At 46.5% G+C, this 14,131-nt stretch overlaps 1 protein-coding gene across 1 annotated transcript in view; it reads right to left on the reverse strand.

Moving 5' to 3' along the window:
• HMCN1 (hemicentin 1) overlaps positions 1-14,131 on the reverse strand; it is a 313,489-nt gene that overhangs the window by 245,705 nt on the left and 53,653 nt on the right. The window contains exons 9-12 of the mRNA XM_066597086.1: positions 10,071-10,215; positions 9,358-9,479; positions 7,293-7,568; positions 6,882-7,023 (exon numbers count right to left, since the gene is read on the reverse strand). Of these exons, the coding sequence (XP_066453183.1) occupies positions 6,882-7,023; positions 7,293-7,568; positions 9,358-9,479; positions 10,071-10,215 (685 nt within the window). The remainder of the gene's footprint in view (positions 1-6,881; positions 7,024-7,292; positions 7,569-9,357; positions 9,480-10,070; positions 10,216-14,131) is intronic.

The following is a 14,131-nucleotide window of genomic DNA, read 5'->3' on the forward strand; positions in this document are numbered from 1 at the left end:
GGGAAATCACTGGTAATACAGCATGCTGAGGGGTAGGGGTAAGCCTAGAGGACGTGGACGTGGCCCAAGTGAGGGTGTGGGCACAGGGCGAGCTCCTGATCAAGGTGTATCGCAGCCGACTGCTGCGCGATTAGGAGAGAGGCACGTTTCTGGCGTCCCCACATTCATCGCCCAATTAATGGGTCCACGCGGGAGACCTTTATTAGAAAATGAGCAGTGTGAGCAGGTCCTGTCGTGGATGGCAGAAAGTGCTTCGAGCAAACTATCATCCACCCACAATTCTGCGCCGTCCAGTGCTGCAAATCCAAATCCTCTGGCTGCTACTCCTCCTTCCTCCCAGCCTCCTCACTCCACTACAATGACACATGCTCAGGAGCGGGCAGACTCCCAGGAACTGTTCTCGGGCCCCTGCTCAGATTGGGCAGCAGTGGTTCCTCTCCCACCAGAGGAGTTTATCGTCACTGATGCCCAACCATTGGAAAGTTCCCGGGGTCCGGGGGATGAGGCTGGGGACTTCCGGCAACTGTCTCAAGACCTTTCAGTGGGTGAGGAGGACGATGACGATGAGACACAGTTGTCTTGCAGTGAGGTAGTAGTAAGGGCAGTAAGTCCGAGGGAGGAGCGCACAGAGGATTCGGAGGAAGAGCAGCAGGACGATGAGGTGACTGACCCCACCTGGTGTGCAACGCCTACACAGGACAGGTCTTCAGAGGGGGAGGCACGGGCAGCAGCAGGGCAGGTTGCAAGAGGCAGTGCGGTGTCCAGGGGTAGAGGCAGGGCCAGACCAAATAATCCACCAACTGTTTCCCAAAGCACACCCTCGCGCCATGCCACCCTGCAGAGGCCGAGGTGCTCTAAGGTCTGGCAGTTTTTCACAGAGACGCCTGACGACCGACGAACAGTGGTGTGCAACCTTTGTCGCGCCAAGATTAGCCGGGGAGCCACCACCAACAGCCTCACCACCACCAGCATGCGCAGACATATGATGGCCAAGCACCCCACAAGGTGGGACGAAGGCCGTTCACCGCCTCCGGTTTGCACCGCTGCCTCTCCCCCTGTGCCCCAACCTGCCACTGAGATCCAACCCCACTCTGAGGACACAGGCACTACCGTCTCCCGGCCTGCACCCACACCCTCACCTCCGCTGTCCTCGCCCCATCCACCAATGTCTCGCACCGCACCGTCCAGCCGTCGCTAGCGCAAGTGTTTGAGCGCAAGCGCAAGTACGCCGCCACGCACCCACACGCTCAAGCGTTAACCGTCCACATAGCCAAATTTATCAGCCTTGAGATGCTGCCGTATAGGGTTGTGGAAACGGAGTCCTTCAAAAGTATGATGGAGGCGGCGGCCCCGCGCTACTCTGTTCCCAGTCGCCACTACTTTTCCCGATGTGCCGTCCCAGCCCTGCACGACCACGTCTCCCGCAACATTGTACGCGCCCTCACCAACGCGGTTACTGCCAAGGTCCACTTAACAACGGACACGTGGACAAGCACAGGCGGCCAGGGCCACTACATCTCCCTGACGGCACATTGGGTGAATTTAGTGGAGGCTGGGACAGAGTCAGAGCCTGGGACCGCTCACGTCCTACCCACCCCCAGAATTGCGGGCCCCAGCTCGGTGCTGGTATCTGCGGCGGTGTATGCTTCCTCCACTAAAGCACCCTCCTCCTCCTCCGCAACCTCTGTCTCGCAATCAAGATGTGTCAGCAGCAGCACGTCGCCAGCAGTCGGTGTCGCGCGGCGTGGCAGCACAGCGGTGGGCAAGCGTCAGCAGGCCGTGCTGAAACTACTCAGCTTAGGAGATAAGAGGCACACGGCCCACGAACTGCTGCAGGGTCTGACAGAGCAGACCGACCGCTGGCTTGCGCCGCTGAGCCTCCAACCGGGCATGGTCGTGTGTGACAACGGCCGTAACCTGGTGGCGGCTCTGCAGCTCGGCAGCCTCACGCACGTGCCATGCCTGGCCCACGTCTTTAATTTGGTGGTTCAGCGCTTTCTGAAAAGCTACCCACGCTTGTTAGACCTGCTCGTAAAGGTGCGCCGGCTCTGCGCACATTTCCGCAAGTCCCACACGGACGCTGCCACCATGCGGACACTGCAACATCGGTTTAATCTGCCAGTGCACCGACTGCTGTGCGACGTGCCCACACGGTGGAACTCTACGCTCCACATGTTGGCCAGGCTCTATGAGCAGCGTAGAGCTATAGTGGAATACCAACTCCAACATGGGTGGCGCAGTGGGAGTCAGCCTCCTCAATTCTTTTCAGAAGAGTTGGCCTGGTTGGCAGACATCTGCCAGGTCCTTCGAAACTTTGAGCAGTCTACCCAGGTGGTGAGCGGCGATGCTGCAATCATTAGCGTCACCATTCCTCTGCTATGCATCTTGAGAAGTTCCCTGCAAACCATAAAGGCAGCCGCTTTGCGCTCGGAAACAGAGCCGGGGGAAGACAGTATGTCGCTGGATAGTCAGAGCACCCTCCTGTCTATATCTCAGCGCGTTCAGAAGGAGGAGGAGGAGCATGAGGAGGATGAGGAGGAGGGGGAAGAGACAGCTTGGCCCACTGCTGACGGTACCCATGCTGCTTGCCTGTCATCATTTCAGCGTGTATGGCCTGAGGAGGAGGAGGAGGAGGAGGAGGAGGATCCTGAAAGTGATCTTCCTAGTGCGGACAGCCATGTGTTGCGTACAGGTACCCTGGCACACATGGCTGACTTCATGTTAGGATGCCTTTCTCGTGACCCTCGCGTTACACGCATTCTGGCCACTACGGATTACTGGGTGTACACACTGCTCGACCCACGCTATAAGGAGTACCTTCCCACTCTCATTCCCGAAGAGGAAAGGGGTTCGAGAGTGTTGCTATACCACAGGACCCTGGTGGACAAGCTGATGGTAAAATTCCCATACAACAGCGCTAGTGGCAGAAGGCGCAGTTCCGAGGGCCAGGTAGCAGGGGAGGCACGGAGATCGAGCAGCATGTACAGCCCAGGCAGTGCAACAGTCTTTAAGGGCCTGGACAGCTTTATGGCTCCCCAGCAAGACTGTGTCACCGCTCCCCAGTCAAGGCTGAGTCGGCGGGAGCACTGTAAAAGGATGGTGAGGGAGTACGTAGCCGATCGCACGACCGTCCTCCGTGACGCCTCTGCCACCTACAACTACTGGGTGTCGAAGCTGGACACGTGGCCTGAACTAGCGCTGTATGCCCTGGAGGTGCTTGCTTGTCCTGCGGCTAGCGTCTTGTCGGAGAGGGTGTTTAGTGCGGCTGGGGGAATCATCACAGATAAGCGTACCCGCCTGTCAACCGACAGTGCCGACAGGCTAACACTCATCAAGATGAACAAAGCCTGGATTTCCCCAGACTTCTCTTCTCCACCAGCGGACAGCAGCGATACATAAGCAATACGTAGGCTGCACCCGCGGATGGAAGCATCGTTCTCTCTCACCATCCAAAACGGGGACATTTCTGCTTCATCAATCTGTGTCTAATATTCCTCCTCCTCCTCCTGCTCCTCCTCCTGAAACCTCACGTAATCACGCTGAACGGGCAATTTTTCTTAGGGCCACAAGGCTCACTCATATAATTTTTCTAAACAATTTTTATACGTTTCAATGCTCTTAAAAGCGTTGAAACTTTAACTTGAACCAATTTTTCGTTAAACTGGGCTGCCTCCAGGCCTAGTTACCACTTAAGCCACATTAACCAAAGCGATTAATGGGTTTCACCTGCCATCTTGGTTGGGCATGGCCAATTTTTACTGAGGTACATTAGTACTGTTGGTACACCAATTTTTTTGGGCCCTCACCTACAGTGTAATCATAGCAATTTCTATGTTCTTCGCCTGCACTCATGGTACAGAAAGGTGTGTGGGGTTGGCCTACACTTTAGCTACATAAATGTAACTTGGGCCTTGGCTATACTGCAGCTACTGAAATGGAACTAAGACTGCGCTCCCACTATACTGCTGCTTCGGAATTGTTCCTGGGGCCTGTGTAGGCTGCTACTATTACTTAAATGGAACTTAGACTATGCTCCTCCTATACTGCTGCTTCGGAATTGTTACTGGGGCCTGTCTTGAGTGTTACTATTACTGAAATGGAACGAAGACTGCGCTCCCACTATACTGCTGCTTCGGAATTGTTACTGGGGCCTGTCTTGAGTGCTACTATTACTGAAATGGAACGAAGACTGCGCTCCCACTATACTGCTGCTTCGGAATTGTTACTGGGGCCTGTCTTGAGTGCTACTATTACTGAAATGGAACTAATACTGTGCTCCCCCTATAATGCTGCTAGTGATATGTTAGTGGGGCCTGTCCTAATGCTACGGCTGAAATGTTACGAATTATGGGCTCTGCCTATACCGCTGCTAATGGTATGTCTCTGGGGTGTGGAAACAGAGGCTTCACAAAGACATGATGGCGGCGAGGCCATTTCCCACCAACGCGGTTACTGTTAAGGTGCATATAACCACGGACACGTGGAGAGGACACGTAGTGCCTCAAAAACATCCCCCGCCACGGCCAACTTAATCCTGGCCACATTCCGAAAACCAACAAAATACAACCGCGCTACTAGGTCCGCAGTCACCACCACATTACCACCAACGCGGTTACTGTTAAGGTACATATTACCAGTCTGACTGGGGCATGCAGACACCTTGACAGAATGAATAGTGTGTGGCACATAGGTTCCCCATTGCTATGCCCACGTGTGCAGCTCCTGATGGCGGTGGCACAGGATTATATTTCTCATTGCTTCTGTACAGCATTGTGGGCTATCGCCCCACCAGTTTTAAAGAGGGTCGCTGCCTAGCCGTGCCAACCCTCTGCAGTCTGTGCCTGCAGTTCCTCGTCATGGCAGACACACTTATAAATAGGCATGAGGGTGGTGTGGCATGAGGGCAGCTGAAGGCTGCGCAGGGACAGTTTGGTGTGCGCTGTGGACACTGCGTCGTGCAGGGGGGAGGGGGGTTGGGCAGCATGTAACCCAGGAGAAGTGGCAGCAGAGTGTCATGCAGGCAGTGATTCTGCTTTGTTGGAGGTAGTGTGGTGCTTAGCTAAGGTATGCCATGCTAATGAGGGCTTTTCAGAAGTAAAAGTTGTTGGGAGGGGGGGGGCACTCTTGCCGGTATTGTGGCTTAATAGTGGGACCTGTGAACTTGAGATGCAGCCCAACATGTAGCCCCTCGCCTGCCCTATCCGTTGCTGTATCGTTCCCATCACTTTCTTGAATTGCCCAGATTTTCACACATGAAAACCTTAGCGAGCATCGGCGAAATACAAAAATGCTCGGGTCACCCATTGACTTCAATGGGGTTCGTTACTCGAAACGAACCCTCGAGCATCACGATAATTTCATCCCGAGTAACGAGCACCCGAGCATTTTGGTGCTCGCTCATCTCTATATCTGACCATAGGACCTATACCCACTAATGACTAAATTAAAGAAACCACAGCACCTTTGTTTTTTGTTTTTTACAAAACAATACTATGTTTTATTCAATTGTCCATAAATTTTTTGACAACCCATAAAAAGAGTAGACTTTTTTTTCCAGTGTCCATGAAAAATAAATGATTGGCCCATGTTGTTGTTTTCTATGGTTCTACTTGAGCTACATTGTGATTGTAATTATTATTATTTTACAGCTCAAAGTTAATTGCTGGTAATGTGTTCATATTGGCAAATTGAGCTGTATTATGTTTTACTTAGAATCCCTACAATTCATTAGGATTGGCTGCCAGAGATTCTTAGATGAAAATTGTCAAGAAGAAAGAAAACTTCAGACTAATGACAGTGTCCCTCTGTGACTCCTGCATTCTACAGCCACCGCTTCCAAACTTCTGGCAGCAGCGTCCTAGCTATCTTCTTTAATAATGGTCTTAATCGACACTCATATTTCTGTGTAGAGTATAAATGGTACATGCACGTGGGCACATTGACGTGCTATATAAGACAAGTATAGGACACGCTGCAATTTTTTTCACTCTATCAGCCTGACTAAAAAAAAAAATGTGTGTATACATCTATTCAAATGAATGAATGCTCCTTCTGTCCAATTTGTGGACCGATTTTTCAGTCTGAAAATCAGCCAGAAATATTGTCCGTGTGCATATATCTTAACATCGTTCCTCCACCTTCTACTGAAAGCAGCACATGTGAGAGGAATCCTAGAATGGTAGAGTTGGAAGAGACCTCCAGGGTCATCGAGACCAACCCCCTGCTCAATGCAGGATTCACAAAATCATCCCAGACAGATGTCAGGAGTCAGGTTATACTGTACATAGAGCGAGCACCATCAGCAGAACTGTGTGAATGAAGAACAAAGTCCTGGTGCTGCTGGAAGTGCCCCTTTGAACCCCAGTGCAGCTGAATCGACTGTATGGGTGGCATGTTCACCCACAGTCTTTCATAGTAATCCATTTTCATGTTAATCAATACACAATTGTTACGTATAATAAGAAAATGCAGTGTACCACTATAGGTAAAGGAACCAAGATGGTGAAATTGTATAAGACAAACTTAATACCAAATAACTAAAATGATTAAGGTGGGAGCTCTTGAAGAGCAAGGAGCCCATAGACAGTTTTTTCACAATGTCTGTGTCTCCCCTAGAGATAGATAGGTGTACGATAGATAGATAGATAGATAGATAGATAGATAGATAGATAGATAAGATAGATAGACCGATCGATAGATAGATAGATAGATAGATAGATAGACCGATAGATAGACAGACAGACAGATAGATAGATAGATAGATAGATAGATAGATAGATAGATAGATAGATCATTAAATTTAAAAGGCTAAACAATTGAATCACCAAGGAAATAGCTGTTGAAATGGAATTAAGTCATCATAAACCACAATCATAAGGTACCTTGTGGAGAATCTGACAAAGATGTCATTGTGAGTCCAGACTATCTGAGGGGCAGGATATCCTGTTGCCAAGCATTTTAATTTAATCCCAGATCCTTTAGTAAATGCTACATTTTTGGGATCAACAACAACTCTTGGTGGATCTGTAGGGAAAACAATGTGAGCTGTGAAATTAATAACTTCATGCAAATTAAGCACCATTGTGGTGAAGTTAAATGGGGAGACACAATTGTTGATAGTTTGTGTCTAATACTATACATGTCTATGAGTTTGCTCAGCCCATTTAACTTGGTGGCACAATGGTTGGCATTGTTGCCTTACAGAACTCAGGTCCTCAGCTTAAATCCACATGAGGGTAACATCTTCAGTAAGTTCTTCTCACGATTGTGAGGGTTTATGCAAAAACAAGTACCTTGTACAGTCAGATATGCGTTGACTGCAGTTGTTCCACCTTCATTGGATGCAGAACAGACATATTCTCCAGCATCACTGATGTTTACTTTTGTTATCTTAAGAGAATTATCGCTTAAGACATGAATCCCAGGAGCATTGGCCAGTCTTAGATCAAGGGTTTTTCTTCTCCAAGTTAAATTGTAACGCACTGAACTCACAACATCACATATTAATAAGGCTTCTTCTCCAATGTTGATAGTAATGTTATTTGTAGCTTTAAGTACAGGAGGAGGTTCTATACAGCATGCAAAACAAAAAACACAATTCTTAGTTAGACATAGAGATGAGCGAACGTACTCGTTACGAGTACTTACGCACCCGAGCACCGCCATTTTCGAGTACAGCAGTACTCGCGCGTAAAGATTCGGGGGGCGCCGTGGCGGCACGGGGGGTAGCAGTGGGGAGTGGGGGAGAGAGGGAGAGAGAGAGGGCTCCCCCCTGTTCCCCGCTGCTCCCCCCCGCACCGCCGCGCCTCTCCCCGCCCCCCGGCGCCCCCCGAATCTTTACGCCCGAGTACTGAAGTACTCGAAAATGGCGGTACTCGGGTGTGTAAGTACTCGTTACGAGTATGTTCGCTCATCTCTAGTTAGACATCGATATATTGTATATATTGCAGTCAAGCTTAGCCTACATAGTGGCCAGTAATATGAGCTGACATTCTGCCTTCAGGAAGGGTATTCAGCACAGCTGGGGCTTGTGATAACACTTGAAGTTTATAAAAATGTACCCGGCCTGGATTACTCCTGACTTCTGAACCCCGAAGGCAGATCCCACTTATTAGTTAGCACGCTGGCAATTTTTGTTCACATATGACTGAGCATAGATTTGTATCAAAGACCGCACTGTGCGCTCAGATTGCTGTTGCTGCTGCTAGTGGTGCTGCTGTTCTTCTTCTACTTCCACCATGTTTCCTCTTTCTACTTCCCTCCAAATTAAAAGTATGCCAATATGGAAATACAGAGCTACAGCCTCATGTTTCCTGGGGGAGCTCACTCTACTCTCAAGGTGAAATTGCTGCTGGTGGTGGAGGAACTGCTGCTGCTCTCCTTTTTCTGCTTCTGCCATGTTTCTTCCTCCTTCTCCCAAAATTCAAATTTTCTAAAGCACAAGACACAGCTTTAGCTCTACAGCTGTTCCTTGGAGAAGGTCCGTGCTTGGTTGTTGTCTTCACCTGGTAGAATTTGTCCTTCGCAAACTTTATCACATTGTTTTTAAAACAAGGAGCACACCTGCTGTCTTGTCTAGTAAAATTTTTGGTAGCTCTACAGCTGTTCCTTGAAGCAGGCCCATGCTTGAGTGTTGTGTTCATCTTACATTATTACTCCTTGTAAAATTTATGACATTGCCTTTAAAACAAGCAGCACACCTGCTATCACCCTTGGCATTTTGACCATTTTTCGGGTGGGGCACAGTGGCTTTGGCTGCATTGGGGACCATTTTTTCCTTACCCCCTAACACTTGCACTATAGATAGATAGATAGCTAGATAGACATATATATATATATATATATATATATAGTATATAGAGAAGAGCGAGCATACTCGATAAGGCAAACTACTCGAGTGGGTAGTGCCTTATTCGAGTACCTGCCCGCTCGTCTCTAAAGATTCGGCTGCCAGCGCAGGTGAGCGGTGAGTTGCGGGAGTGAGTAGGGAGGAGCGGGGGGGGGGGGAGAGTGAGAGAGAGATCTCCCCTCCATTCCTCCCCACTCTCCCCCGCCGCTCCCCGCCCCCTGCCGGCACCCAAATCAAATCTTTAGAGACGAGTGGGCAGGTACTCGAATAAGGCACTACTCGCTCGAGTAGTTTGCCTTATCAAGTATGCTCGCTCATCTCTAATAGTATATTTTATTTTATATATACAGTATATATATATATATATATATATATATAAAATATTGTGAAAACATCAATCATGCAAGCAAACGCAGCATGATATTTCAAGTTTCATTCTCCCCATCTAGATGACTAACAGATACAGTGAGTATTTTTCATGTTTTGTATTTGTTTTCCATATTACTTACCATTTACATCTAGAAAGGTCTGAGCTTGCCCACTTCCAGCTGTGCTAATAGCAAAGCATTCATAGTACCCTTCATCATCTGAAGACACATTAGCGATATCCCAGACGGCTTCTATAGTTTCGCTACAAGTAAAATCATTTTATAAATTATTATTAGTTCCTCCAGTGAAGCTAATCTCTTGCGGATAGGTCATCAATAGTTAATTTCCAGGTATCTGCGGCTCGGGATCTCCCGCAATCAGCTGATCACCCGTCTCCCTGTTAGTTGTTAGTAGAGCTGGGCTGGATGTCGTCATCGTTGTCAAGGGTAGAAGCATCATAGAGGGCTTCATTCCTATTGAAATCAACAGGACTGCTCCCTACAATTACACATCTGTGTCCAATCCCAGTGTCGGAGCCAGAAGTGTAATAGCAGACTTCTGCTCCTATTCAGTTTAATGGAAGTGAAGCCCTCTATAACGCTTCTGCCTCCGACCTTGATGAGGATGTCCAGCCCTACTGAACTGGCAGTGGACTGGACGATCAGCTGATCGCTGTGGATCCCGAACAGCAGGCCCCCAGGAAGCCCCCTTTAATGCCAGAATAAGAAATCAGTTGAGTTACATATCATGATGATACTAAAGAATCACAAAATACAATACTAATATTAATCTCCTACATGTTAGATAACAGAAATTCATGGGAAAGGATATTTCACAGAACAATTATACATACTGAAATTGTTGTTCTATACCAAGTCTGATGCCGTTCTTTCTAAAATGCACCCATACAGGTATAAGACTTTCCACATAGCATGGAATGCGACCACGTTGAAGATAGTAGCCAGGTGTTACTTGGGGCATTGATACCTTTGGAGGACCTATGAGTAAAATGAGAAGAGTGTGACATATACATGATATACACAGCAAACAGTGACCCAAATGTTATGCCAAACGAAATTTTATAGTAAACAGCATTGCCCAATTTATACTAATATATATATATATATATATATATATATATATATATATATATATACACACACACATATATATATGGCACTTTGGCTTTTGCTCTCCACATCCTCTCTAGTTCTTCTTTCAGGCCCAAGTACTTCTCCAGCTATTCATACTCCTTTCTGATGTTGCAACAGGCGACAAGCAGCAAGAGGCCTGCACTCTCTGAGCAGTTTCTAAAATGTGGCTGAGGAGCCATGTCATGGTGGCAATGAGTGCAGCACGCTCTTTGTAATCTTGTGCACCATTGAAGGTATACAACAGGATCTGGACAACTAATGGAATTAGGTGATCGTGACACCAGTGCCTGGATTAAGAGTGCTTGGTAGTGAAATAAGACTAACACTAATATGTAGGTAAATGACAGGCACACCATTTACTTTCAGGCTTGTGGTTGTCTGCATTATTCTTATGCTCCAGAAATTGCATATGCAACTTGCATATACACTGTTTAACACTTTATACATAGATAAACAAACTTTGAGAAGACAGCACCTGAGCTAAGGAAGAGCTATACAGAAAGAACTGACAAGAAAATATCCTTTATAACCCCCAGTAACAGTTTTCCTATTCCTGAAACACTGTGCTCATGGTTTCTTGAGTACTCACAAACTTTTATGAAGATTCTTTACTTCTTGTCTGAAGTTGTCGTCCGGTAGAAAGCAGAGCTGGCTCGAAAGGACATCAGGTTTGGGAAAACAAACAGTTTTTCAGCATCTGTCTGGGGGATTTATGGGCTGCCGCACACAGGATTTCTTGAAAGTTTACATAACGAGTCTCTAATTACAGCAGAACAGAGGAGAAGGAAGATGCTGGGTCAAGGCTCACTGCTGGCATCCTCCATGTCCATCTCGGCTACTCTCCCCTCTGAGTAACTTCTTCACTGCCTCACTCCATACTCCCTACATACTGGTCTTCACTTCTGTCTTCTAACACTGTTATCAATTTTTAAGTGCGCAACACACAATGAACCGAAACCTCCACCTTTTCTCCACTCAGGGACCCTGTAACAGCTCTGCTAACTAACTGATTTACGATGGTGCTTCAACAACCTTAATTCTTTAGTTTCCTGACTCCCTCTTCTTATTAAATGAATTCCAGCCTAACTACACTTTGTTAAATGAACTGGTAGTTAGAACAGTTGATCTTAACTTGCAGGTAAAGTACTTTTATCCTGTAGTGCCAGTCCAGGTCACTACACTGTCATTTTTACTCACTATATCTATCACCACCACTGTCTTGTGGTCCTTGTAAATTATAACAATGATTGGTTGGTTGGTTGGTTGGTTAGTGCCTGTTTTTCTGCCTGTCTCTGTAAGTCCTACAGGATCTTAGTCTTGTTATTCTCCAGAAACTATTGCAGAGTCTCCCATCTAGATTTGGGAGAGTTTAGACCATATGCTGTTTAGATGCTCCTGTACACAATTCCAGCCATTCACTGTATGCTGTTCCTGCTTGCATCTTGCACCCTGCCACTATATGTTGCCACTATGTGTCTCTGAGGCCTCTCTGCACAGTGTGCACTTTGGATCCTGTATAGTGTAGTAGATTTCTGTCTCTTTGCATCTGGTACTTAGTACTGTCTTTGAGTCCAGCCTTCTCCAGTCAGTAGTAGGATTTTCCAATGTCAGCCACTTCAACTATCTGTTGATGGTACATGCCATGCAGGGGCTTATCATGCCATGGCATACACTACCAGTCAAAAATTCTAGAAAACTTCAATTTTTCCTGTTTTTATTGATATTTACACAGTTTAATGTCTCACATGTGCTTTCAAATGGAAGCATAGGACGAATAAATTAAGATGAACAACAATAATGGATTAGCTTTGTTCTACCAAATTAAATCTAGATTTTTGATTTTTCAAAGTAGCCACCTCTAGTTGATGTAACAGCTTTACACAACCCAGGCATTCTTTCTATAATTGTATTCAGATATTGTTTAGAAATTTTTTCCAACATTGTTGCAGACATTCCCACAGATGTGCTGCACTTGTAGGTTGCTTTGCTTTCACGCTTCTGTAAAAAGTTGATCTAAAACAAGCTCAGTGGGGTTTAAGTCTGGAGACTGTGCAGACCATTCGATTCTTTGAAGCCTACTGACTTCTTATTGTCTTCTCAAATAGTTTTGACACAATCTAAAAGTATCTTTTGGATCATTGTCTTGCTGTAATATGAACCACTGCCCAACTAGATGTACACCAGAAGGTATTGCTTTTCATATCAAAATGCTGTGGTAGCCCTTTTTGTCCAGTGTGCCAGTCACCCTGTGCAAGTTGCCAACTCTGGAACCAGCAAAACAACTCCAGACTATTACGCTTCCTCCTCCATGTTTGACAGTTGGTGTCATATACTCAGGAACCATTATTTCACCTACTCGGTGGCATACAAAAATACTACGTGATGTACCAGAGATGTGAAGTTTTGATACATCAGTCCATAAGATCTTCTTCCATTCTTCAGTGATCCATTGGAGGTGCTGCTTGGCCCAAGCAAATATTTTTTGCAATCTTAGCAGTGGCTTTCTTACTGATACTCTACCTATCAGACCTGTTCACTGAAAAAGCCAAAAATACAATACCTGAAGGTCTGCAAAGCAGACACGGTCGCCATAGGCACGATCGCCATAAGGCAGGCACAATCGCCACCGGCACAATCGCCGTAGGGCAGGCGCAATGGCCTTAAGCCCTGAAAATATGTAGTCAGCCAGACAATAATGTGTGGAGGAGCAGCTTGTTCCTGGCAGGCTAATATGCAGTCACCCACTCTACCCAGCCCAGATTGGGGAGGAGTGACTGCATATACTAATAGCCTGCACATGTGAACGATACCAAAGATGTCAGCCATAGATGGGTGGTGACCCACCGAACAGGATATCAACCCCAGTCATTTTTGAGGAAAACATTTGTTGGTAGCCAAGCTCTGTGTGCCTTTATTTAATAGACAAAGCGCCCAGGAAATCCACATTTCAAATCTCATCTCGTTAACTGAAACACCTTTTGCCAAGTAGCTCTGGGAGACATTATTAACACAGAGGTTCACTTACATTTTCTCCCTCTACTGTGGTTATTTACTCAATGCGATCTACAAAAGTCATGAATGGTACAACTGCTTGCATGTTATTAATTGTGACCAGGGGCATAATTACAGGGTATGCAGTTGCTCCTGTGCCCATAAGGCATATGTTATCCATATAGTAGGCCTACTGGTATGAATAAAGCATTATGGTTAGGGGCCTTGTTACAGATTTTGCACTGGGGCCCAGAAGCTTCAAATTATGCCTCTGATTGTGACCCCATTTTATCAGGTGATTCCCAATGGTTCACTTTTTTCTTCTTGTAACTGGTTATGTTATTATATTCCTGAGGAAATGAAGAAATAAAAAACCTTATTCTGCGCTTCTTAGGAAATGCCTCATTTTCCAAAAGCCTCTAGAGGCTTTTGGAAAACAAGGCATCTCCTAAGAAGAGTAGAATAAGTTTTTTTATTTTCTTCACTTTATTTTTCACCCGGCCTTTGCAAAAGGAGCGGGTATTGCGTGATCTGCAGCTCTCCAGGTAACTGGATATCGGGGAATCCTCAGAAAAGATACCAATATACATCTACTTGGATTGAAGGTGCAAGTGGGTCACCATTAGGTGGCCTGCCTAGCACCGGGTGAGTTGAATTATATCCGTATATATCCTTAAAGGCTCTAGTCGGTGTGCAAGGCGCTCTCCTTGATATGTGTTTCTCTTATATTCCTGAGCAGTGATGAAATGATTTAAAAGTTATCCAAACT

Source organism: Eleutherodactylus coqui, chromosome 3 (assembly GCF_035609145.1).
Source record: "Eleutherodactylus coqui strain aEleCoq1 chromosome 3, aEleCoq1.hap1, whole genome shotgun sequence".
NCBI classification, from domain to species: Eukaryota; Metazoa; Chordata; class Amphibia; order Anura; family Eleutherodactylidae; genus Eleutherodactylus; species Eleutherodactylus coqui.